The sequence below is a fragment of the Daktulosphaira vitifoliae genome, unplaced genomic scaffold (genome assembly GCF_025091365.1).
Source record: "Daktulosphaira vitifoliae isolate Bord-2020 unplaced genomic scaffold, ASM2509136v1 Scaffold_1, whole genome shotgun sequence".
Classification (NCBI taxonomy): Eukaryota; Metazoa; Arthropoda; class Insecta; order Hemiptera; family Phylloxeridae; genus Daktulosphaira; species Daktulosphaira vitifoliae.
In genome coordinates this window covers 29,106,286-29,132,990 of record NW_026099572.1, presented here as the reverse complement: position 1 = coordinate 29,132,990, position 26,705 = coordinate 29,106,286, and the positions used below count along the sequence as shown (strand labels likewise).

General features: G+C 25.1%; 1 protein-coding gene across 11 annotated transcripts; it reads left to right on the top strand.

The window, feature by feature from the left end:
* The first annotated feature begins 84 nt into the window (after window positions 1–84).
* On the top strand, window positions 85–26,556 carry LOC126895150 (kinesin-like protein unc-104). Of its 11 annotated transcripts, XM_050666681.1 has the most exons (35): window positions 85–267; window positions 680–778; window positions 5,403–5,561; window positions 5,660–5,742; window positions 5,806–5,884; window positions 5,936–6,105; window positions 6,185–6,363; window positions 6,697–6,952; window positions 7,380–7,537; window positions 8,442–8,581; window positions 8,679–8,714; window positions 8,878–8,991; window positions 9,066–9,199; window positions 9,258–9,570; window positions 9,635–9,694; window positions 10,061–10,263; window positions 10,320–10,434; window positions 10,489–10,661; window positions 11,793–11,962; window positions 12,030–12,173; window positions 15,391–15,647; window positions 15,718–15,867; window positions 16,800–16,971; window positions 17,614–17,704; window positions 17,789–17,910; window positions 17,981–18,132; window positions 18,193–18,578; window positions 18,667–18,856; window positions 19,042–19,265; window positions 19,362–19,541; window positions 20,214–20,320; window positions 20,448–20,667; window positions 20,761–20,897; window positions 25,889–25,990; window positions 26,042–26,556. In XM_050666681.1, exons 3-35 carry the CDS (start codon window positions 5,462–5,464, stop codon window positions 26,121–26,123), a joined length of 5,199 nt encoding a protein of 1,732 aa, XP_050522638.1. In that variant the 5' UTR covers window positions 85–267; window positions 680–778; window positions 5,403–5,461; the 3' UTR covers window positions 26,124–26,556. The 11 variants fall into 11 exon arrangements, with proteins under 11 accessions (XP_050522638.1, XP_050522636.1, XP_050522639.1 ...); XM_050666679.1 differs by lacking the exon at window positions 680–778; XM_050666682.1 differs by lacking the exons at window positions 85–267; window positions 680–778 and adding an exon at window positions 2,587–2,665.
* Window positions 26,557–26,705: the final 149 nt, after the last annotated feature.

Here is a 26,705-nt window from a genome sequence, read left to right as displayed (position 1 = left end):
GTTGCCTACGATATCTTTTCTTTCATTTAACACTTTTATTATTATGTATTATCATTTTACAATTTGAAAATATTCTGTTTATTTTCATTAAATATTTTTTGACATAATTATAAAATGATTTTATTTATTTTTGACTTTGTTTTAAGCGATACTATTAAAGAACTACATTTGAATAATATTTATGATAAGTGTTTGTAGATTTTATTAGGTCCACGATTATGTGTCTATTGTTAATTGTACATCGTATTCTATCTTAGACATACTTAGGTAAGATAATACATTTTATTGAAATAATTGATAGAAGTTGGTCTCTTTTATATGACGGATTGTTGTGATTTTCCGTTTTTATTTTTATTGTTGTGAATTTTAAATTTAATAAATAGTTTTCAAATATTGTTTTTTTTATTTTTATTAAGTATACCATACCACTTCTATAAACATAAAAATCCTTTCCAATTGCTAATTTGGAAAATAGTCCAAGAAAAAATTGTTATGCTTATGATCAAATATTTATTTATACTACTATTTTTTTATATTATTATTTAAGTTAATATAATATTAACAGTGTTGTGAATATTTATTATGTTTTAATTAATGAAATTTTAAAAATAGTATTTTTTTTATATAAATTAGTATACAAATTTAGTTACAGTTAAAAATAATATGTATTTTTCTTTAGAGAAAACAAACGTTTAACTTGGAATACTGATCACCAAAGTTGTCTAGAAACTTTGTTTAGTTAAAAATAGTTAATTCAATGTTGAATTTCACAATCAAAGTTAGTTTAATATTACATACTAGAATTGCAAAATTAAAACGTTCTTAAGTCGAGCATATTTTCAAACAAATTTTAATAAATCTAATAAAACTTTTAATTTTCCCAAAATTACCTAAGATCTCTAAAGTTAATATTTTATTTAAAAAAAAATTAATGTTAGATGAAGCTATTAACATATAAAAATGTAGAGTTAAATTATGGGACATAGTTTTAATATTTTATAACTTATCTCTTGTAAACAGATAAAGACATTCTCAAATTTCATAAAATTAAATTTATATGAATAGTGACTTAAAATTGTATAATGTGAAGACAAAAAAAATTTCTTTGGACAATCCTCATGAAAATGTTTGTTTATTTAATTATTATTTTTTCAAATTTTGACCAAAAAATATTCATATTAGCCTTGTTTCTCCAATAAAGAGAGCACATTCATTCCTCCATATCCTACATCTAAATAACTACTTATTTGTACTAATATATATGTTTTTATGTGTGCAAATAATAAAATCATATTATATTAATTTAAAGCATAATTTTTAGAGATATTTTTGATTCTCCCTGTGGATAGGGGATAAGAATACTTCCACGGCCCCTCTGCCAGTCGTAAGAGGCGACTAATGAGATTGTGTCAGATCAACAGCCGGTATAAAATTTTTGTCAAAAAGTATGAGGAGAAATATTTTTGATATTAGATTTTAAACTTTATAGTTAAATTAATATAATGATTCAGTAACAGTTTTGAAAATTCTTATTTCTTATTGTTTTGTTATTATCATAATTAGAGTCTAGATTTATATGTATTTATAAATTTTGTTAAGTTATTCCAAACACATTGTCAGCTAGTATACATTTAAATTAATAGACATGAAAACTTAGTTCTTTGTTCTAAATGGTACTATAGTGTTTGGGCAGAATAGAAGGAGCATTATTCCCCCTAAAATGTAAAATATTTCTACACTACTGTCTACTTCAACAATAAATGTTTACAAATTTGGGTTAAACTTTTTAAATGCATAATCAAAAGTAATAAATTTAGAATCTAGTCATAATTTTTTTTTTAAATTGATCAACGAATTATAATTAGTTAGAATATAATATCCAGATATTTTCACTTTATTAATTGAATAAGTCGTGATTAGTCAATTTAATTGTATTTACTAAAGTAAATAAGTAACTTTAAATACACACATATTAGTTCATGAATGTCTTAATAAAATATTATTTAATCAAAAAATATGTTTAAAGCTATAAAATATGTTAAACATGCTTTAAAAAGTTTAAAAAATACCTCAACATATACAATTATTCAATACACAATGTCCAATTTAAATTTGTTTTAATATAGAGCAAATTCTGTCTAGGTGGCCTATTTTTATGTATGCACAAAAAAAATACAAATTCTTAAAATTCTGTACTCTGCAATAAAAATCGGGGTTCTTATTTGAGAAAAAAACAAATAACATCCTTTCTTGTTTAACATTGCATAATTAGGACTATTTGTGATATTAAATATATCGCAAAAAATGATAATTTAGCTCCTGTAAACTCAAATTTATAGTTACGCATATGGTTTTCACACATACTTAAATAACCAACTTGATTTATTTGAGAATCTCCAATGATCCAACAAATTGTATTTTTAATACAAGTAAAAACTTTTTTGATTATGTTAACAGTTTTATTTTAAGATACTTTAATGTATTTATGTATCTTATGACACTTCGTCCTTTCTATGTAAGTATAGGAAGTTTTATATTTCTCCTGTTAAATTTTCTTTTAGACTTATAGAATTTCTTGAATTACAGATTCAAATAATTCTCTATATTTGTTCAACAAAAATAAAAAAAGATCATGAAGAAACAAAAATTATTTATCTCCCTCTTGGTAATTATCATTTTTGGCGTCCTTGTTTATTTTACTATGAACTGCAGGGGAAAACGCTAATTTCTTCTGTTACTTTTTTTTGTAATATTAATGTTTTTAACTCTTAAATATTAAGTTGTTAAAAATATTGATTCAGAATTATCATTATTCTATAATAAAAATATGCATTTAAAATTTTGCGATAAAAATATAATTTGTTATAAGAACTATTAAACAGTAATTATTTTATTTCTTTTTTAATGTAAAACCTCTTTCTTAATTAATTTTTAAAATCTCGTAATAATTTACTTGACCATAATCTGTGTTTGGCTAGATATTGTGAGTTTAATCTAATACATATAAAGATGTATTTTGGAGGAACTAAAAAAATTCTTGTATATATCCCTACAAGAAAAAATTCTGAGAACACTCCAATATTTTAGTAAAAACGACAAAACCATAAAATAATAAAGTGTAATAATTTTAAACTGTTGATTTATATTTCGCTTAAGAACCAATATTTTTTTAGATACATTATTATTTTCAAATAATGCACCAAAAAATTTGCAAATCATAATTGCAATAGCGGTGAATTGTTTATCATAAATTCTTTTATTTAACTATTGAGCGAATTATTCAATCCTTCATATTTACAGTTTTGCACTATACATTCATTTTGAATGGTATGTTAAGTGAACAATTTATTTCATGAATAAATCGCTGAACTATGAATGGACGCAATGAGGTAACTAAAACTATAGTTGGGACCGAGGACTTTTTTTTTAAATATCACATACTCTTACTAGACCCATAGAATAGAAAAAATCTTATTTATTATGTGCTAACACTCTAGTCATGTACTGTTCTAGCATAAATATCTAATAAAATTCACTCCTCCCACCGAGGTACAAAAGAAATTTTTAGTAATATAAAATTATTTTATAACGGATAAATAGAATTACATATGTAACTAACAAGATTCAATAATACATTTTCAAAAAACTTATTATTTTAAAAGATATCTAATGGCTAGTATTAAAAAAAATCATTCTATAAAGTATAAGTTTGACGAAAGCGAACGCATAGGCAATGGAACGAGGATAGTAATGACAATAAACGAAGACGCGATAGGGGAGGTGGAAAGTTTTGAATATTTAGGATTATTTGTACAAAAGAATGGTGGCATTGATGAGGATGTGATACATATGATTAAATGCTGGTGGATCAAATGGAGAAAATCGTCTATTGTTTTGTGCAATAAGAAAATTCCAATGAGATTAAAAAGTAAGTTCTACAAAACTATAGTGAAATCAACTATGTTTTATATGTCAAAGTGACAAGAAAGTAGAGCAGAGATGAGAATGCTGAGATGAATAAGTAGAGTGACGAAAGACTGTAGGATAAAGAATGAAATGTAATAAAAATAACGTTGATTGTAGATAAGATAAGAAAAAATGTCAGCTTAGATGATTTGATTATATTATGAAGAGAGAGAAATCGGAAGCAGTTAGAATGATTATGTCGACTAAAGGTTTTAGGATACGGGTGGCCCGAACCCAAGTAGTTAAGATAAAGGCGAGAGAAAAGAAGAAAACACAAACAGGCTTTAATTATTGGCCAATGGAGGAAAGATTCAGCCTATTAGCTATGCCACTGATGAGACAAATTGATTCACTAAAATGAATAATTTTCCCTGATCATAAAATTCCAAAAAAAAATGAGTCCAAAATAATAAGAAAGAGTAACAGTTACATCTTTCTTTTACTATTTAAAAAAATTGTCTCTGTAAATTATATAAACTTTTACTATGGATAGATGATTGTTAATGATTAGTGGTTGGGTCAATGTTTAGTTTCGGTCTACCCTTGGTCAAGACTACAAATATTTCATATTTAAAATCCATTAAGTTTTATTTAAGTAGTTAAGTTTGGAATATTCTTTTAAATACTTTAAACTTTATAATTTAAAATACTTTAGCTACTCAAAAACACATAATCTTGAAATAATGAATTTGAGATTAATTAACTTTCTAAAGAATGAATAGCTTTGAAAATGAGTACTAGATCAACATTATTTCAACTAAATGTTGAAAGAAATTGAAATGAATACATCCCTCTTCTTAAATTTTTATATTCAATTATAAATATAATTTTAAATTTAAGAAACAAAGAATGTCTTTAAACTATGTATGTGATTATTATAAATATAAATTGTATTTTAAAAATTCGTAAAGGATTGTTACTGATTTTTTCTAAGATTATTTTATTATCATTTCTCAAATCTTTCCTTGACAATTTTAAAAACTTTCTGTTAAATATAAAAATTATGATTTTGTACTAATTGCAAACTGATGTTAAAATTATATGTTATAATTTCATCATATTTATTTATAAATATTTTATTTAATTGCCTAATGTATGTATTAAAGTGTTAAAAAATTAATAATAATATTAATTAAAAGATTTAACATTAATCCATTGTCCTAGTCCTATACTACAACAGTGGGTGGAATTCTTAAAATGACGTCACCTTCTATTCCTCGCTTGTCGCCTAATCTATTGATTTTCACCCTTGGTTTTATTTGCCCTGCAAAAGCGCCACCCAAAGAATAATACAATTAGTCTACTATTCGATTCTCATGAGTAAAGAGTCATTCTTAATAGGAATATTTCACTATGCGGTGATACATAAATGACACTTTATTTAACTATATATTCATTAAAAAATGAAATCGTTTTAATGTTTCATATATCTACAGGGTAGAACTAAACAAATTTAAAAAATTTGCCCATTTCAAAGTAAAATAAACGTAAAACCATGTCATCCGTAAAAGTTGCTGTCCGAGTACGGCCATTTAATAACCGTGAAATATCAAGAGACTGTAAATGTATCATAGAAATGGCTGGATATACTACTTGTAAGTAACAGTGTGTTTGGATAAAGCATATGTAATTTCTCAAGACTTTTATAGATTTCAAATGATATACAACATAATAGATTTTTTTTCGATTATAGCTATTACTAACCCAAAACTTCCGCCCAACGTTAAAGATGCTACCAAAAGCTTTAATTTTGATTACTCGTATTGGTCTCAAAATGTAAGTGCTAAAATAATCCTTAAATAAATAAAATCATATAAAAATAATTGTTTTATTTACTAGCCATCTGATCCCAATTTCGCATCTCAAACTATGGTGTATAGAGATATTGGTGAAGAAATGTTGCAACATGCCTTTGAAGGTAGTATTTTCCTTTTTTCAGTCAGAAATACATTACAATGAGTAATTTTAGGTTATAATGTTTGTATATTTGCTTATGGTCAAACGGGAGCTGGAAAATCATACACTATGATGGGAAGACAAGAAGAAGAAGGCCAAGAAGGTATTATTCCTTTAATTTGTAAAGATTTATTTCATAGAATTAAGTCAACTACAAGTGAAGAATTACAGTATTCTGTTGAGGTACAATATAAATTTTTATGTTTATTGAAATATAATGATATTATTTTATTGGAGCTACGTTTTTTTAATTATTAAATAGGTCAGTTATATGGAAATATATTGTGAAAGAGTTCGTGATTTGTTGAATCCAAAAAATAAAGGTAATCTTCGAGTTAGGGAACATCCGCTATTAGGACCTTATGTAGAAGATTTATCAAAGCTTGCTGTTACAACTTATCAAAATATTCATAACCTTATAGACGAAGGCAATAAAGCTAGGTAATTATAAGTATCTTTCAATGAAGAAATCTTTAATATATAAATATAACCATGATATATATATATTATATAATTTAGAATATTTATAAATATTCTATTTTTTTTCTGATTGGTGGTATCAAGTCTCTGATGCAAGCCGTCCATAATAACCGTTCCATCCATCATTGACTTAGCCTATAACCAACTTTGACTCCCTAACATGTAAAAGAGGCCATCACCCTCTGTAGCATGTTAAGTTCAGGAAAGAAAAAGATGTAAAACTGATAATTTTTTTTTCCATATAATATAATTTAGTGAAAGATAAATTTTTAATAAATCATTTTTTTTTAATAGAACTGTTGCTGCTACTAATATGAATGAAACATCCAGTCGCTCTCATGCTGTTTTCACTATATTTTTCACCCAAAAACGATTAGATCAAATGACACAACTAACTACTGAAAAAGTCAGTAAAATATCATTAGTTGATTTAGCTGGTTCAGAACGTGCAGATTCAACAGGTGCTAAAGGAACTAGACTAAAAGAAGGGGCCAACATTAATAAAAGTTTAACTACTTTGGGGAAAGTTATTTCTGGATTAGCTGAAATGGTAAATATTTTTTCAATTTAATAGCACCTTTTAATACATAGAATTAAATTTAATTGTATATTTGGATTAGTCAAATAACTTTTGGTAACAGAATCTTAAAACTATAAATTGTTAATATAACAATCATATATAAAATAATTGATAAGTCATAAGTTATTTCACTTGTCAAAATATGTTAAATTATTCAGCATTATAATTATTTAATTAAAGTTCTCAGTTTGAGGAGAAATTATTGCAATGAATTGGTAATTATTTTTCATTCTTTTTTTATCATGCATGGAAAAATAGTCAGTAAGTATACATTTTTATTTTATCTTAAATTATTATAAAAATTGCAAATTTTAAATTAAAAAAAAAAAAGTTAATTATTTTTTATCAGTTCAATATTTTTTTATGTTAAATTTGATGAAATATATTTACTTATTAGGCATCTAAGAAAAAAAAAAAAGGAGACTTTATTCCTTATCGTGATTCTGTATTAACGTGGCTCTTAAGGGAAAATCTTGGAGGAAACTCTAAAACTGCTATGATTGCAGCTATTAGTCCAGCAGACATAAATTATGATGAAACCCTTTCAACACTAAGGTTGGTATATTTGATTTTGTAATAATAATTATTTATATAGAAGTATTTTTAGTTCAAACCCATTTTGATATTGAATATAATTTTTTAATTTTTAATATTGATTTACAAAAGTTTCTCATTATAGTTTTCTTTTATCCTTTCCAACATATTTATCTATACATTTATATATTATCAAAATTTGGCATCATTTTCTTTCTTAATTTTGACAAATAACCATAAACATATTTTATAAATTATTTTTTGTTTGAACTATACAGAACGTTCCATTTGGTTTGGACATCTTTTTTAAGTTTTATTATAGAAAATTATTCGCACAACTTTTTTAAAAAAATAATTTTTATTATTTGTTTTTAAAATAAGAACAAATATTCTTTTTGTTTTTTCAACACTTTAAAAAATCATTTTTTGTTTTTTTTTCTTGCAAAAAATTTTTATAAATAATTACTTTAGGATAAATATTTGTTGAGTTACAAGCATTTAAAAACATAGAACGGATAAGTAGCATGAGTGGATACATCTCGTAATAGTATATGTATACTCTGCCAACGTTTCATATCAACTTTATATTTAAATGCTTGTAATTTAATACTTATCCTAAAGTTGTTATCATCCCTCCAAAATTGTTTGTAATAAAAAAACTAAAAATGATTATTTTGACATTTTAAAAAAAATTGTATTTTATTTATTTTTTAACAGAGATAAAAAATAACAAATATGCTTTTAATTTAGTACAAAACTGTAAAAATTAATTTAGAAAAAAGTAATGTAAACTATTTGCTGGATCAAAATTTATCAAAGATGTAAAACCGTTGGGACACTATATATTTTATAAATTTAGCTTTTTTTATCATTTACATAATAATGTTTAATATATATTTTTAAAGTTATTAATTTATTTTCTAAGATATGCTGACCGAGCTAAACAAATTGTTTGTAAAGCTATTGTTAATGAAGATGCTAATGCTAAACTTATTCGGGAACTCAAAGAAGAAATCCAAAGACTACGAGATTTATTAAAAGCTGAAGGAATTGAAGTTCAAGAAGGTAAATAAAAAATAAGTAACTTCTGTTGACGTCTTTAGGCTTAGGTTTTTAATCCTAGTAATTTGGTTACAATGGTATTTCTTTTTATGAATAATAGATGGTAAAGTGGTTTATGGAAAAATTAAAGAAAGCCGTAAGTAGGGATCTGCTTTCATCCTGATTTTTTTTTTATAAGATTGCCTGGCTTAATCAATGATGTATTTTTTTTTTTAATAAATAAAAAATAAAAAACTTGCTTGCCTAACATAATTTAAGATACAGTTTTAATAAATTTTAATTGTTATTTTTATTTTTAGGAGATGATGGAGTTAAGATGTTGAAAGATGGGGAACAAAAACCAAATATTCCATCATCAATGATTGCCGAAGAAGCTGTTGAACAACTGCAAGCTAGTGAAAAACTAATTGCTGGTATGAAATAAATATTTTTAAGTTCAGTAAAATTTGTTTTATAAATAATCTGAATGAAATCTTTTTTTTTTAAGAACTGAATGAAACTTGGGAAGAAAAGTTAAAGCGAACAGAAGAAATCAGAATTCAAAGAGAAGCTGTTTTTGCTGAAATGGGAGTAGCTGTTAAAGAAGATGGAGACACAGTTGGGGTTTTTTCTCCTCAAAAAGTAACTCTTATTAATGGTTTTATTTTAATTCTATTTTAATTTTTGTTACTATTTTAAGACTCCACATTTGGTTAATTTAAATGAAGATCCATTCATGTCAGAATGTCTAATTTATTATATTAAACTTGGAGTAACTCGTGTTGGTTCTGCTGAATCTAATGTTACACAAGATATACGATTATGTGGATCTTATATCCAAAGAGAACATTGTAGATTTGAAAATACTAATGGCATTGTCACTTTAACCCCAATGAATGGTGCATTATGTTATGTCAATGGAAGAGAACTAACTGAACCTATAATACTTAAAACAGGTTCTAGAGTAATTTTAGGGAAAAATCATGTTTTCCGTTTTAATCATCCTGAACAAGGTGAAGAAATTATACATATAAAAATTACTTTATTATATTCAATAATTAAATTAATTTTTTTTAGTAAGAGAACACAGGGGATATAAAACTAAACCAGAATCCACAGTGGAAAATATTAAAGAAAGTAAATAAATTATAAAACAAATTTTTGAACTCAATTTTTTTTTTTTTTTAATAAAGGCCGTAGCAACAAAGGCCATCGTTAAAAACAAAAAATAGAAATTTTTTAATTTTTTTTTTTTTTTCAAAAAAATTAACAATTTTAGGATAAAAACTAATGTACTTGTATTCTATATATTATAATGTTTGTAATTTAATAAGTACTTATCCTAAAGTAGTTCTTGATTCATGAACATTTTTTGTAAAAATAGTGCTAAAAAATTGCTTTTTTCAGATTAAAAAAAAAAAAATTTTATTTATTATTTTTATAGACAAATAATAAAAAATATAATTTTGACATAGTCTAAAATTGATCATTTATTAAATTTAGTAATATCAAAACCAGAAAAATCCTCTCCTGTAGAAACTCCTATTGGTAATGAAAATGTTGATTGGAATTTTGCGCAAATTGAGTTATTAGAAAAACAAGGAATTGATCTTAAACAAGATATGAAACAAAAATTAAATGCACTTGAAGAACAATTTAGAAGAGACAAGGAAACAGCTGACCAAATTTTTGAGGAACAACGAAAAGTATTGTGATTAATGTATACATTTATTTAGTATATCATAGAAATAATTTATTGTAGAACTATGAAGCTCGAATAGATGCCCTTCAAAAACAAGTTGATGAACAAAGTATGACTATGTCAATGTATAGTTCATATACTCCAGATGACTTAGTGCAAGAAGAAGACATATTTGGTATTTTGTTTTATTTTATTTTTAAAATTATATTAATTTAATTTATATTTTTAGTAAATCCATTATTTGATGCTGAGTGCAATTGGTCAGATAAAGAATATCAGTTAGTTTTAACAACATGCCGCAAATGGAAGTACCATCAATTTACATCATTAAGAGATGATTTGTGGGGAAATGCTGTATTTTTAAAAGAAGCTAATGCTATATCTGTAGAATTAAAAAAAAAGGTAAGTTATGTAATTATTGAATTTTTTATGCAACTAAATAGTTTTAATATTATTCAGACTATCAAGTAATTTTGACACTATTTGAATAGACTATCGAATAGTTATTAAATGACTGTTGCATAGTTTGAGTTATTATTTGATATTTCCCATCAATTTTAGGGTAAAAACTTATGTACTTGTATTCTATGTATTAAAATGTTTGTAACTCAATAATTACTTATCCTAAAGTAGTTATTGATTCATCAACATTTATTGTAAAATTAGTGCTAAAAAATGGCTATTTTCAACTTAAAAAAAAAAAAAATTATTTATTATTTTTATAGACAAATAATAAAAAAATTAATCTTTTGTCTAATTGAACAATTGTTAGGTTCTATGTAAAAACAATTATTATAAGAGGTAAGATAATTCTGAAATTTTTCTGGTTTTAAAACTATTGATAATTTTCAGGAAAAAAATGTTCCATAAAAATTTGTTTAAAAATATTTAAATAGCATGTTATTCCTTTCATAGCTTCAATTAGTAATAGTTGAAAAGTAAAAAACTAGAGGTTTTTGTAAAGTTTTATCAAAAATTTTAATGTACAATATATAAAACATTTTTGTGCAAAATATTTATTGTGACAGAGAAAAATATTGTTGTTGATATGTATATAAATATAATTAAATTTTTATCGACCCGTTATTTTCTTAATTACATGCATTATCTTTTAATTAAGCTAGTTGTTTATAAATGTATTCATTTGAAAAATAAAAGTTGACACCTCTATAAATTACAAGGGACGACTCTAAATTGTAATTATTAGCTGATAAACTAGTGGTTTATGATAAACCGATCATGCTTTAAAATTCATCACTATCTATCTAGTATCTAATTTTGTTACTTGCTAATCAAGAAGTAAATTATTATCAATCTAGCTATATAAGATACCCCAAACTTCAAGTATATATTTTTATTTAAATAATTTCTTACTAAATTAGCTAAAAAAATAATACAATTATTTATGAAATTTAAATATTATACTAAATAGTTGATGTAATATCAACTGCTTAATTTTTCTTTAAATAATTAATTAATTCAGTTCTTGTATTTAATATGACGTCTAATTTAATATAATTAAAAACTTTTAAGGTCCAATTTCAGTTTACTTTATTGACTGATACATTGTACTCACCATTACCCGTTGATTTCATTACTGAAGAAGATGAGGTAGATCGACCATTTCCAAGAACATATGTTGCCATTGAAGTATTAGATACAAAAAATGGGGCTACACATTATTGGACATTGGAAAAATTAAGGTAATAATTATGTAATAAATTTTTAAATAATTCGGGAGAGAGTTTCTAACGCTTTTCTTTGTGTTAGAACTAGACTGGATCTAATGCAACAAATATATAATTGGGAGATTGAAAGTCCCCAGAATTCGCCTTGCAAGTTCAAGGATGATTTCTTGCAATGTTTTACTACTTGCACCCTTAACAAGTCTTTCTCCTATTTAATACCTTCAAGGTTAGTGACCCTTGTGTTAGGTTTGTTCATAAATGTTTGATTGCACTTAAATTAACGATAAATTTTTTTTTAACTTTAACTTTATACAGATATGTAAAAAAAAAAGTGATAATTCTATTATCTGTTGTAATATAAAATGTTACATAAATAAAATCAAGAAAATTCTGATATAGAGAACTCAATTTCTAATAATAAACCTAATAATTCATAACCAAAAAAAATTTCTTTTACCTGTGGTAAACAACTTCAAGATAGAAAATTTCCATATTTTATTCACACTTACATAAATAATAAGTTACCTTGAAAAAAAATTAATTTTATATTACAACAATTTCAATTTAAAAAATATTATACTTCATATTTTTAGTCCTTTTATTTTTTTTGAATATTAAAATCATAATTATTTGACTTTTTTATACATTTATTTCATTAATAGCTTTTTTTAATAAATAAGGTTTATTAAAGCTTAAAATATTTTGCAACTTGTTCATAGTAATAAATACATTGTATTATAAAATAAATTAAAAATTATATTATTTATTTTAATAAAATTTATTAACTAGGACCATAAATTAATATTGAGGATATACATAAGAGGTCTTTCATAGAGTTTTTAAATGCAAGTATATTATTATGTATAGTCATTATGTAATGCTATAAGTTCTCTTCTACCCTATTTATAACTATTAAATATTTTAAAATGCAAACATTAATTAGTATTTTAAGAATAAATTTATAATTTTATTTCAAAATACTTAAAACCACCTTTAAAGTTATAATTAATTATTTATTTCATTATGAATAACTTCTACTATATTACCCTGTCAAAGTTAAATGTAATAACTGACAATTTTATTAAAATGATGTAATAAAAAGACTGTTGTTCTTTATAAGTCATCTAAAAATATCAATATATTATTATAATATCATTATTATTAAAGAATTTGTACAATTATTTACAAAAAAAAGGATAATTAATGAAAATAATTCTTAAAATAATTAACTCATGTTAAGTTAGGTTAAATAAGAACAATGTCGATGAATTAAATATTAAATTGATAAAAATTATAAACTTAATTCAGTTAAAAAAATCAATCTACTTTTTAAATCAGTTTGAGGACTAAAATTATAAAATGTAACATTTTTTCTTTTTGATTTCTTAATTTATGTGCAACATTAATGCAATAGTAGAGACTAACTCACATGTTCAAAAAAAACTCCACACCTTTCACAAAAAAAATTTAAAGAATTATATTTATTATTTTATAAATATATTTTTTAAGGCGGTGTCAAAGTCAATTTAGTTAAGCTTCATCCTATCACCTATAATAAATATTTGTAATAAATTTTTCATTATAATCGATGGTTGTATGTACAATAAGTTGTACAATATATCAGACCTTAGAATGAATAACTTTGATTGTTATAAATTTAAAGTTCATCTTTATAAATGAAAATGAAATATCATCATGTGATTAAGGATTCAGCTACTTTTAAATTAAGTTCTTATTTTTTAAAAACTAGAATTTGTTTTAAAATAAATTTGTTAATGATGTATTAATGAAAATTGACTAAAGAAGATAGGATAAAGAATGAATAATTAAGAATGATTATAGGTTTAGTGTCAATCGTGAATAAAATGAAAGAAAATAGACTTAGGTCGTTTGGTCATGGTATGAGGAGAGAGGAACAGAAACTGTGAGAACAGTTATGGAAATGAATTTTAAAAGAAGAAGAGGTATGGAGGTATTATTTGGAAGACAAAAAAGAGATGAAGCGATGTTATTGAATACAATATAAGGACGGCTGATGTGGGAGATTGTATCAAGTGGAAGTTTAGGATAAGGGTGACCGAACCCAAGTAGTTTGTAGAAAGGCAAAGAAAAAGAAGAAGAAGATGAATTCTTGAAAATGTTAATACCAAGATCAAGATCTATAGACCTGTATAAAAGTATAAGGTTTACAAAACAATTAGTTGATTAATAATAACCTTATTAGTGCTAAAATGATATAAAAAATTTTGGTAATCATTAATCAAGGTTTAAAAATTATAAACTTATTATCTAAAAACCTTACTTTAATGATATATGAAGTTATTTAAATTTTTAAATACTATTTGATAACAGTATTTTTAAAAATAGCTAAGTGTCAATATTATATGAACATTGTAAACATTAATCCCTTGTCATCAATAATTAGTGTAGTGTTATACTATACTAAAGTGTTTCACATTGATAAAGCAGTACACATATATAAACTATTCATGCTTTTTAATTTTATGTTTTACACATATTTATTTTTAAGTTTAAAATAAAGTATTCAAAGTAATTCTTTTATCATGAACAATATGATTTAATTGATAAATAAAAATATTATTAATCATTTTTTTTTAGTTTCATGTTTTTTTCGATTTATAAATTATAAAGTATCTGTATATTCATCTCCTATATATTATAAGGGTATGAACTATACATAATTTTATTATGATATATTTATTTTAAATTATTTATTAAATTATGATCTAATTAAGAAAATGACTGGTTAATAACAACTATTGGACCAGTGTTTTAAGAGTTATTTTTATACATATGTGGGAGGAGGAGTGAGGCTGAAAAAAGTCTAGTGAAATAGTAGCACTTCCCTCTTTTCACCTTCAGTCAGAATTTTGAACTGTTAATTTCTGAAATACTGTTCCAAAGTTGTTATCAACCAGTTCTCAATTAGATTATAATCTATTATATAAGCTAGTTAATTATGTATGTTGTCATTTAAAAACAAAAAATTACCATCTTTTTTAAGTATTAAAATGAACATAAAAAAACATCATGATTGTTAAATTGAGAAAAACATGAAACTAAAAGAAAAAATTATAAATAGTATTTTTATGTTTTGATTAAGTAAGTAGTTGGTTCATGATTCTCACAATGAAAATCATCTTTATTTCAAGTATAGTTGTAATTTATTGAATGAATGTTTTTCAGTTTTGACTTGATACTTTTATAAAATATGATTTTATTAAATTAGAAAAATAATATCTGTTTATGATTGTTAACTATTAAAAAAAATAAAGTTTCATTAAAATAAAATGTATAAATTTTATTATGAGTAATATTAAACATTCATGGTATTATGAGAACAGTTAACTGATTTTAAGTGTATTAAGTGACTTAATTATATGACTTATATTTGAAGTTATGTATATATTTTTGTTTGACAGACAAAGATTAGAACTAATGCGTGAAATGTATCAAAATGAAGCAGAAACATCACCAACATCACCAGACTTCAATATTGAAGCAATCACAGGAGGTGATCCATTTTATGATCGATTTCCATGGTTTAGATTAATTGGCAGAGCATTTATATACTTGAGTAATCTTATGTATCCAGTTCCATTGATTCATAAAGTAGCAGTGGTTAATGAAAAAGGTGATGTTAAGGGATACCTTCGTGTTGCAATTCAAGCTGTTTCTGGTATGGGGAATAAACTATAAAAAAAATATTAATTCATTTTAAAATACTATCATTATTTTTAATTTAACAGAAGATGAAACTGGTGATAATTCATGTGGTGTTCGACAATTTGCTAAGATTTCTTTTAATGATAAAGAATTATTAGGTCGCTTATCATTAAAGAAAAATTCAATTTTGAATGAAAGAATTATTGTTGGAAGATGTAGTTTCAAAGATGAAGGTACATAATTTTTAAATTATTAAGGAGAATTGGAAATTTTATTGTTATAAAATACTTAAGTATGGGTGTAAAAATTTCAATTGTATGTAAGCTTATTGGTGTTAGTGACATTTGCAAAATTGTTAAAATTTGTTTGATTAGAAGTATCCATTTTGTGTTTTTAGCATAAAAAAAAGATTGAAAACTGTATCACTTATATTAATTAACCTACAGATAGTCAATATTATTAAAAAATGAAGTATGCATTTACATTAGGATAATAAACAAAGCCAATAATAATAATATATTCATGTATTATACATTTTTTAAATTAATTAAAAGTTTAATGATAGTATTTAATTTATAATAAATTTATAATTCAAACTAGTGTTGTGTAGGCCCACGTGGTAAAGGAATTAAACTAAATAAAAAAAACGAAAACACTCACTTTTCAATAAAAATGTAGAATATATAATTTGATTGAACAGTAAATAATACAATAGAACGTTAATTATTAATATTAATACAAATGAAATAAAATGATGTAGAATGAGTGTAACTAGCGCATACTAAACCACGACTGACTGTAGGGTACCTACAGCGGGAATCCTTTGCCCATGGTTACCCTAAAACCCTTGGTCAGCACATTTTTGTGTCCGACGATAGTCGGACGACCATGTATTCTATACTCTACTCTATTATAAAATAATATTCAGGGCTCCTAAACACTAGTAATTACCAGTTTTTAGTTAATATACTTCTGGTTTAAATTAGTTTTATTCTATAAAAAATACACATAAATTCAAAAAGTATATTTTGATACTTTAATAATATTTGCGACATTATATTAAACAGAAAAGTAAAATTTTATTAATCTCTATTATTCTGCTCTTTGATCATAATAATTCAAAATAACTAAATTATAAGTTTAAATTTTAATTATCTGATGTTAGAGAATGAAGGAGATAATGACAGTGGGCATGGAGACAGCTCTGTATCATCGGATATAAAAGATGAAGAGCTACCCAGTCATTTAATAATTAACAAAGAATTTACATTCAGAGTTACCTTATTACAAGCTGTTGGAGTTCCTAGTGAATACGCTGATATTTTTTGTCAATTTAAGTAAGAAACAATTATGTATATATATTTATATTACTTTTTTTTTTTAGATAGAGCTTTGACAGATAGATCATAAGCTTATAAAACAATTTTAAACAGAAGAATTCGAAAAGAGCTAAACGACAAGTTTGACGTTTAAAGTGTTAATTTAATTTGTGTATATATTTTTATGTCTATGTCACAGTCCTACCAACATGCTAGAGTTCTGAATTTTTAAAGTGTTTTAGTAGATCTATTATCGGTTTTAATATCAGAAGTAAATATTAAACTATGTAATATAAAAAAAGTGATATTGATCCAGTCCTAATTTTAAATATAATGATATAAAATAATAATATAAACCAAATCAAACTCAACATGTATAATATTTATTCTAATATGGCCTGCATTTTAATTGTTTTAATTCTAATAAAATAGATTTAATTGCTTATTATATTTAATATTTAAAAATGATTAAATTTATAAATTTCAATTAAAAAGCGTATAATAAATCAATGTAATTATAGTATGAAAATTAAGAGAATTTTTTATTTAAAAAATATATATAACCCAACAAGTTTAAAAAATATATCAAATCTTCAAGTTTTTCATCTTACATAATTATTTTTATCATGGCTATTAAAAAAATTTTATATGCTTTTTCAGTTTTCTTCATAGACATGATGATGCATTTTCAACTGAACCCGTAAAAAATGTTGGAAAAGGTACTCCTGTTGGATTTTATCATGTTCAAAATGTAAGTTTTTTATAGATAATATTTTTTTCATTTCTTCGCCAATATTTGATTTTGTATAAATTTATTTTTATTTCTAATTTAAAGATAACAGTCTCTGTTACAAAATCGTTTCTTGAATACATCAAAACTCAACCAATTGTATTTGAAGTATTTGGTCACTATCAAAAACATCCATTACATAACGATGCAAAACAAGAAAGTAGTTTGTAAGTTAACTAGTTAGATTATAAAGTATATTTTATTAAAGAAATTGTTTACTTTTATTAATTTTTTTAGTATTAGGCAACCTCCTAGACGAATGTTACCACCATCTATACCTATAAGCCTACCAGTACGTTCACCTAAATTTGGTGTAATGCCTTCCTTGTGTACATCACATATTCATGCAAAACATGATTTATTAGTTTGGTTTGAAATATGTGAATTAGGTAATATTTTTAATTTTAATCCTTATAATATATTTATTTTAAACAAGAGACCTTTTTTAGGGCCTGATGGAGATTATGCACCATGTGCTGTTGATCACAGTGAGGAATTGCCATGTCGTGGTTTGTTTGTGCTTCATCAAGGTTTGCAAAGAAGAATACGCATTACTGTAGTACACGAAATTGCTCCTGAAATACGTTGGAAAGAAATACGAGAATTAGTAGTTGGTCGCATTCGGAATGTACCCCAGTCTGAAGATGAAGATACTGATAATTCAGTACTTTCATTAGGTCTATTTCCGGGTGAATATTTAGAGATACCTGGTGAAGATCGTTGCATGTTTCGATTTGAAGCTGCCTGGGATAGTTCTTTACATAATTCAGCCTTACTTAATAGAATTTCTACAGGTGGAGAACACATATTTATGACTATATCAGCTTATTTGGAGGTAAATATTTTATTATTGCTTTAATTTGCAATATACTATACATACATAGACTTAAAATCATTCATATTTTATTAATAATTTTTTTCAGTTGGAGAATTGTGGATGTCCAGCTATTATTACTAAAGATTTGAGCATGGTAATCTATGGCCGGGATTCCCGCACAGGTCCCAGATCATTAAAACATCTCTTCAGCAGTGTCTATAAAAACAATGAAGCGCATCGTCTTTCTGGAATTTATGAACTTGTGCTTAAGAGAGCTTCAGAAGCAGGTAGTCCAGGTAGTTTTCGTGACAAAAAAAAAAAAAAAAAAAAAAAAAAAAAAAATATAAAAAANAAAAAAAAAAAAAAAAAAAAAAAAAAAAAAAAAAGCAGTAGAAAATATTTGCCAGCTTGTGTTGTAGAAGTAGTAATTTAGTAATATTTATTTAAATGAATTTATATTTTAATATATGACACTTTTTAGGTGTTCAAAGGCGACAGAGACGTGTATTAGATACTAGTTCTACTTATGTACGAGGTGAAGAAAATCTTGAAGGTTGGAAGCCACGAGGTGACAGCTTAATATTTGATCACCAATGGGAATTAGAAAAGCTAACTAGACTTGAAGAAGTTGGACGTACTAGACACATGATTCTTCTTAGAGAACGCCTTGGTCTTGATAAAGTACCAATTACAAAATCAGAAAAGGTTATTAAAAATTTTTTAAAACACAACCATTTATTTTAATTCTTTAAATTATTATAAGTTACTATAAATAATAATTTAATTAAATAATTACTGTAGGAAGTTTGTAATATAATGGCAAAAGCTTCAAGTTCTATCAAAGATATTATGAGACCTCCTAGTCCAGTTGCAATAAGAAATATTGACCCAAGTGTTTATGAACCTTGGGAAATGACTGAGAGAGAGCGGTATTTAGCAACCAAGTGTATTAAATTAATTCAAGGGAGAATACCTTCTAAAGTAATTTTACTATCTTATTATAAGTTATATAACTATATTAAATAATTAATACTTTACCTTACTTTCTATAAAGAGTGATAATACTATCAAAATCTACTCAATTACTTACAAATAAAAAATAAATTCAGACATTTTTCTTTTTTATATTGTTAATTACATATTTGTGGCAATTTATAAGTAATTAATTTTTTTTACTTTTCAATCTTTCATTATACAATCAAATGTTTTTTATAAATATTACTTACAATTGAATATTTTCCAAACCTTCAATAATATTTTTTGTATCAAAAACCCTTTTCATGATATTTTAAATGTATTTAAAAATATATAGACTCATACTTGGAAATAATTATTTTTATACTCATATTTTATTTTTTGAAGACTTAAATTTTTTGTTCTTACTTTTTTATCTCGATTTTTTTACGTTTCCTTCAAATTTAATATTATTAATGAATAACTAAATAAATAAATTAAATGTAATTCATTGTAATTTAAAAGTTAACTTTTGCGTAATATATAACAAAGTGTATTTATTAAATAGAAAAAAAGTTATTATCAATTAAAATTACTGAAAAAATGTTTTTTCTTTCGCAAAAAATGATGTCTACTTTAATAAATATACATGTTTAATATAAATATATTTATATGAATTTAAATTTAATTTTTTCTTAGGAGAATACTCAAAATCAATACAGTGAAATTCTCTCACCAAGTGATGAAAAAATAATTAATTTGCATAATAGTAATTCAAGCAACACTATTAATATATCAAATCACGAGTAAGCTAATTTTTTGTTTTTTTATTTCATATTTTTAACCTCAGGTGTTACATAATATATATTTACAATAACATAATTAATTATTTTAAATATAAATATTTAAAAAACTTTTATGCTTTTATTTAAGATTGTTCTCTCCTGATCGTAGTTCATTGCGAAATTCACTAATTGGAGAGTCAACTTTCCATATTCAAGATATAATAAATTTGTCTCAAATTTCATCTGAACCACAACTTGTTTTGTATGTACCAGAAGTTGAAGAAATAAGAATCAGTCCAGTGGTCTCGAGAAAGGGTTATTTAAATATACTAGAACATAAAACTAATGGCTGGAAAAAACGATGGGTGGTAAGTTTATAAATTTAGGTTAAATTTTAGTTAAATTAATTAATTTAAAATTCAATGTTCATTCAATATTCTATTTCAAACATTACTTTTCAGACAGTTAGACGCCCTTATGTGTTTATATTCAGAGATGAAAAAGATCCAGTTGAAAGAGCTTTAATCAATTTGACTACAGCTCAAGTTGAATATTCGGAAGATCAGCTTGCCATGGTCAAAGTACCCAACTCGTTTAGGTAATTTAGTTATAACTAGGAAATAGATTTATATGTATTTATTATAAATATTTTTAAGTTATACCCAGTAGAAGAATTTGAAATTTAAATTTTGATACATTTTACCACCTCCTTATAGTACTTTCATCTCTTAGTAAAAAGAATATCTTTAGGCGATAAAATTAAAAAAAAAAATTTTAATTACTTAAGAATGTTTGCTCTAGATTTGCAAATGGCTGCTCTGCAAATTAACAAAAATAAATTGAAATATATTAATAATAAAATAAAGCTATAAAAATTAAAATGTCTTTTGTTGAAATTATTTATACATTTAAATGTTAGCATTTTTATTTAAACTAGAATTTATTAATACATTTTACTCTCATAATTTTTTAAGTGGGTTAAGTTAATTTCTATGTTAAGAAACAATTCATTTAGTTTTAATCTAAATTGCCATTTTCAATTGTCAATTTGTTAAAATTGTCAAAGAGTAGCCTATGAAATAATTTTTGTCATACAAGTTTTTTGGAAATTATTACTTTACATATGAAATCTCATTAATCAAAGCCCTTACTTTTAAGACACATTTTTACACACGGTTTAATTAACACACCTATTAAGGTCAAGTTGTATCTCCACACATAGAGTTGATCCCAAATTATATTTACTGATACTTGGAACTTTTGTTGCAAAGTAAAAAATAAATAAAAAAATTTCTGATTTTATTTATATGAATAGTATTTTAAATTTACTTTTAAATTGTTAAAAATAAAATTTTTGACCTCCAAATATCATAATATAGTAAAATAAATAGCTTCTCGGCTTAACATTTTAAAAATAGGAAAAAATATAATAATTATTTAATAGAGTAATTTTAAGAGCTTTAAACGGTTCTTCTTCTTCTATAGTGACCCTAAATACTTAAAACTTTCCACCTCTCCAATAAAGTCCTCGCCTTTGTCACCGATCTCCTCATTTCACCTACTTCGTGTTCTCCTTTGTCAAACTCGTACTCTATATACTCTGTCTTACTCTTACTTATTCTTAAACCCTTTTCTTCAAGAGCTGATCTCCACACCTCTAGTCTTTGATTAATTTCCTCCCTATTTTCTCCTATTAACACTATTGTCAACGAACAACATGAACCACGGTACCTCTTCTTGCATTTCTTTAGTAATTTCATCCATAACTATAGAAAATAAGTGAAGGCTTAAAGCAGAACCTTGGTGCACTTCTACTTTTACCCTAAAACCTTCTGTTACTCCTCCTACACTTTTTACCCTGGTACAAGTGCCATCATACATATCTTCTATTATATTAATGTAGTTTTCGGGACTCCTTTCTCATTAATGCCCACTTTAAAACCTCTCTCGGTACTCTGTCATATACTTTCTCCAAATCTATAAATACCATACACAGTTTTTTTTTCTTTTCCCTAAACTTTTCTATTAGTTGCCTCACACAAAATAATGGCTTATTTATGGCCATACTTAACTATGGCCTACCATTGTTGACTTACCATGCATTAATCCAAACTGGTTTTTAAATACCAATGTCTCATTTTTTATTCTCTCATCTATTACCTTTTCCCAAATATTCATACTATGACTCATAAGCTTTATGCCTCTATAATTTCCACACTCCAGTATATCTCTTTTACCTTTAAAAATCGGCACCACAATACTATTCCTCCATTTATTTGGAATTTTCCCTTCTAATAAGATTTTATTTAAAAGATCCTTACACCACCTAATATTTTCCATACTTCTACTGGCACTTCATCTGGTCCTACTGTTTAATCTTTTTCATTGATTCTACAGCCTCCCAAACCTCTTTCTCACTAATTAAATCTACCAGTTTCTCGTTCCACGAGATATCCTCTGAGTCTCTTTTGGATACTCCTCATTCAGTAATTTTTTAAAATACTCTTTCGACTTTTTTTCAAATCATCACTAGATAGTACCCTATTATGAACACTTTTTATACACCTTACATAATGATAATCTTTAGACCTTTTTTCTCTTACTTATGCAAATCTTCTCTCATTTTGCTCTTTTACCATACTTTTAATTGCTTTTTCTTATTTTCTGTGTTTTTTTTAATGTCCTCATCCCACTACCATGTTTTCTTGTTTCCTGGAATTCTACTTCTACTCTCACCAACAATCTCCTTTGCAGTATTCTTTACACAACTAGCAAATCTATTCCACACATCATTTATGTCTCCCTCGACATTCCACGCCGCCCTCTCATTTGCCGTCTTTATAAACTTTTTAATTTTCCCCTTTCAATTTCCACCACCGGATCCTCGATTTTTCTCCTGTATTCATTATGTTTTTGCATATTCTCATCCCACTACACCACAACTTGACACGGAATTGTTAAAGGGGTCAATAAACTTTTTCCTTTTAGGAAACAAAAAAAAAATACGTTTAAACAAATAATGTCGCTACACTAGCCGAGAGAGAAAAAAAAAAAATTTTAAATAAGAAATATATATCTATGAATATATATTTATTTAAAATTAAACAGCAAAATAAAAACTGAGAATGAATATACTAGTGCAATAGAAATATATATAAAAAGGAACTTAGAAGTACGTCGCGAGAAAAAGGCGGGTAGCGTTAGTTCACGTAGGACGTTGAAGACAAGATAGAGCGTTCACCGCCGGCGCTCGGTGGTCGATCGCGCTCCAGTAGATAGACTTTGTACCCTAGATAGATAGCGGGGGTACTCTAATCAGGCTGAGCTCGCGATGTATAAGGCGACTGATGGATGAGACGAGGTGACTGTGTATTAAACGTATCACAAAATATACGGTACCGTGTCAAACTTCATTATCATCAGTCTATATTGTGTGTAACTACACAACATAACTCTCACTTGGTAGAACTTTACAATCTTTTACTCGTTTTACGCTCTCTCTCTTCCACATAAAGTAATCATTCTGTGATCTATTATTCCCACTCTCATAAGTTATATAATGTTTTTTATTTCTAAAATACGTAAGATCATACAATACTGCGAAATTCAGGATTCTTTCTCCAGCCTCATTCTTCTCACTAAAACCATACCCTCTATGTACTCTTTCATATTCTCTCCTCTCATTGTTTACATGTCCATTCATATATTCACTTATCACCACTTCCTCATTACCAGGTAATCTTTGCATCACCTTATCAATCTCTCTTAAAACACTTCCTTGTCTTTTTCATTATATCCTACTTGTGGTGCATAGTCACTTATTACATTCAACACTTTTTCCTCGAAAATTAATTTTACGACTATAATCTTGTCACTTTTCCTAGCTACTACTTTACTTTTCATATTCTGATCCATTATTATCCCTACACCATTCTTTGTATTAGACTTATCTGAGTATATGATTTTATAACCCTCACCTATTTCACTTGCTTTCTATCCCTTCCACTTAGTTTCCTGCACACAACAAATGTTCACTTTCCCTCTTCAATATTTCTACTTCTACAAGTTAATGTTCCAACATTCCAAGCACCTATTCTTTTTTTCTAAAAATTGCCATAACTTATTGAAAATTGAACAAATCAAAATAGTTTTTTTTTTCATATTTAAACCTTAGTAATTTTCCTTTCATTATGATATCATTTTTTTGAAAATCTGACCTTTTATTTGCTCACAGTGGGGATTCAAAATAGCAACTTTTGCACAAAAATTTTAATTTTTCAACTTAACTTTTGAGAATGTTTCGGTAATACTGAGTATTTTAAATATATGTTAAATTAAAGATAATGTTATTCACTATAAATTAAAAAAAAAAAATTTGTCCCGACAATTTATCTTTTATGTGCAAATGGTTGCCGTAGTTAAAATACATACAATTTTGGTGTTAAAATTTATGATTTCAGATTTTTTTAAATTAAACACTATGTACAGATTTGCATCGAAGCGTTTTTTATGATAGTGATTTTAATCACTGTGATTAAATCTAAACTGGTCCCAACTATGTCACGTCTCTACTGTAACCGCACTGTGCTGGTTTTTTTTATTTTTAAGGTATCAATGCAATCATAGAAAACAAGAAAAGTACAATGAGCAGAATAAATTGTGCCTTTTCTAAACAACCTTTTATTATAAAATTAAGTAGACTATTTTTCCAGGAAATTTTCACTTATCGGTATTAAATGATATATTAGTTAGTCTTAAACTTAGCTAATCTTTCTCTATTTCAATTTAACTTGACAGTTTAAATAAAATATGTTAAATTATTTATCCTTAAAAATTTAATTGAATATAAATACTATGTAGAGTGTTCAGTAAGTAAGGAATAAGGTTTTCCTTATTTTTTGAGCACTCTGTATATTGCACACGTATATAATAATAAAGAATCAAATAATAGTGTTCAATTAAATTATGTTTTAATTTTACATTTATTTCATTGTTATATTTTTATTTTGAAATTTAATTAAATGAATCTAGTAAAAATCGCGTATTCATAGACAACACATTATGTGCCCACCTCCATCTACAATAGTGTGCTAATATAAAAATGTTTTTGGCTCAAAATTAGTAAAACATACTCGCAAAAGTTATTATGACATATTTTTAGTTGAACCTTTTGTTATCGCTCCCGCCTTACTATAAATTTCTAAATTTGCCTTTTAATAAAATCTCATTAAAATATTATTGGTATTGTATAACTATTATTACTGATTTAATATAAATAAATTTCATATTTAATGACTGGACTTTTTTTGTGATCATTTCAGCACATACAAAACTACTGTTTATCTATTTTAAATTATGGTTTAGTCTCTTTGTTTTAAATGTAAAAAACAATATAAATAACTTTTCCTAATTATTAGGTTTCATTAATACAAAAATTTCAGCCAAATATATTTAAATTAGTTGTTGTAACTATGGATGTAAAATTCAATTTTATGTTGATTCAAAGATATTTTAATATTGCTTATTATTTTATTTTTTTTATCAATTATAATCTAATAACAATAATAATAATTTGTAATTTACATACAGTGTCGTAACAAAACATAGAGGATATTTAATGCAAACCTTGTTGGATAAAGAAGTTTATGAGTGGCTCTATGCTATCAACCCTCTTTTAGCTGGCCAAATCAGGTATATAATTTTTTTTTTTCATTTCTCACTGATTTTTTAACTTATTTTCAGGTCAAAAACTTCTCGTCAAGTTATGCCAAATGGACAAGTTCAAAAACCAGCTTTTGTATCAAATCCTACTGACACTCATTAATACATTTATTTGCTATTTATAGAAATAATTGATGTATTCTTGTGTACAACAAATTGGATGGATAAAAATTCATTTTTTGCTATGTATAAACATTAATGATAATAAGCACCATAATTATTCAATTTAATTTGTTTTATTTATGTGCCATTAAAATTTAAAGCTTTATTTTAATGCTGCCAAAAACTGAATAATTGCTTTTTATAAAAATGGTTGTGAATACCATATCTATTGGTTGATGTCAACATCTCCTCAGTTAATACTTATTATTTAAAAGCCTAAAAAACAATTTTTCTTTCAATGATCAATCATCAATGTGATATTTATTTATTAAACATGTTATTATTATAATTATGTATATTTATATTAAGAATATTGTTATATTGTATCTAGTCAAAAATAATTCAGTTAAAATAATATATAATTTTAAATATTACATGCCAATTTTTTTTTTATTGCCCATTTTTAATTAAATTTTATCCTTTTAAAAAATCATGTATAATTTTTTACTATTTTGTTCTATGATTAATTTTATTCTGAGTTAATATAACAAATAAGTTAACTATTATTATACTGCTATCAGAT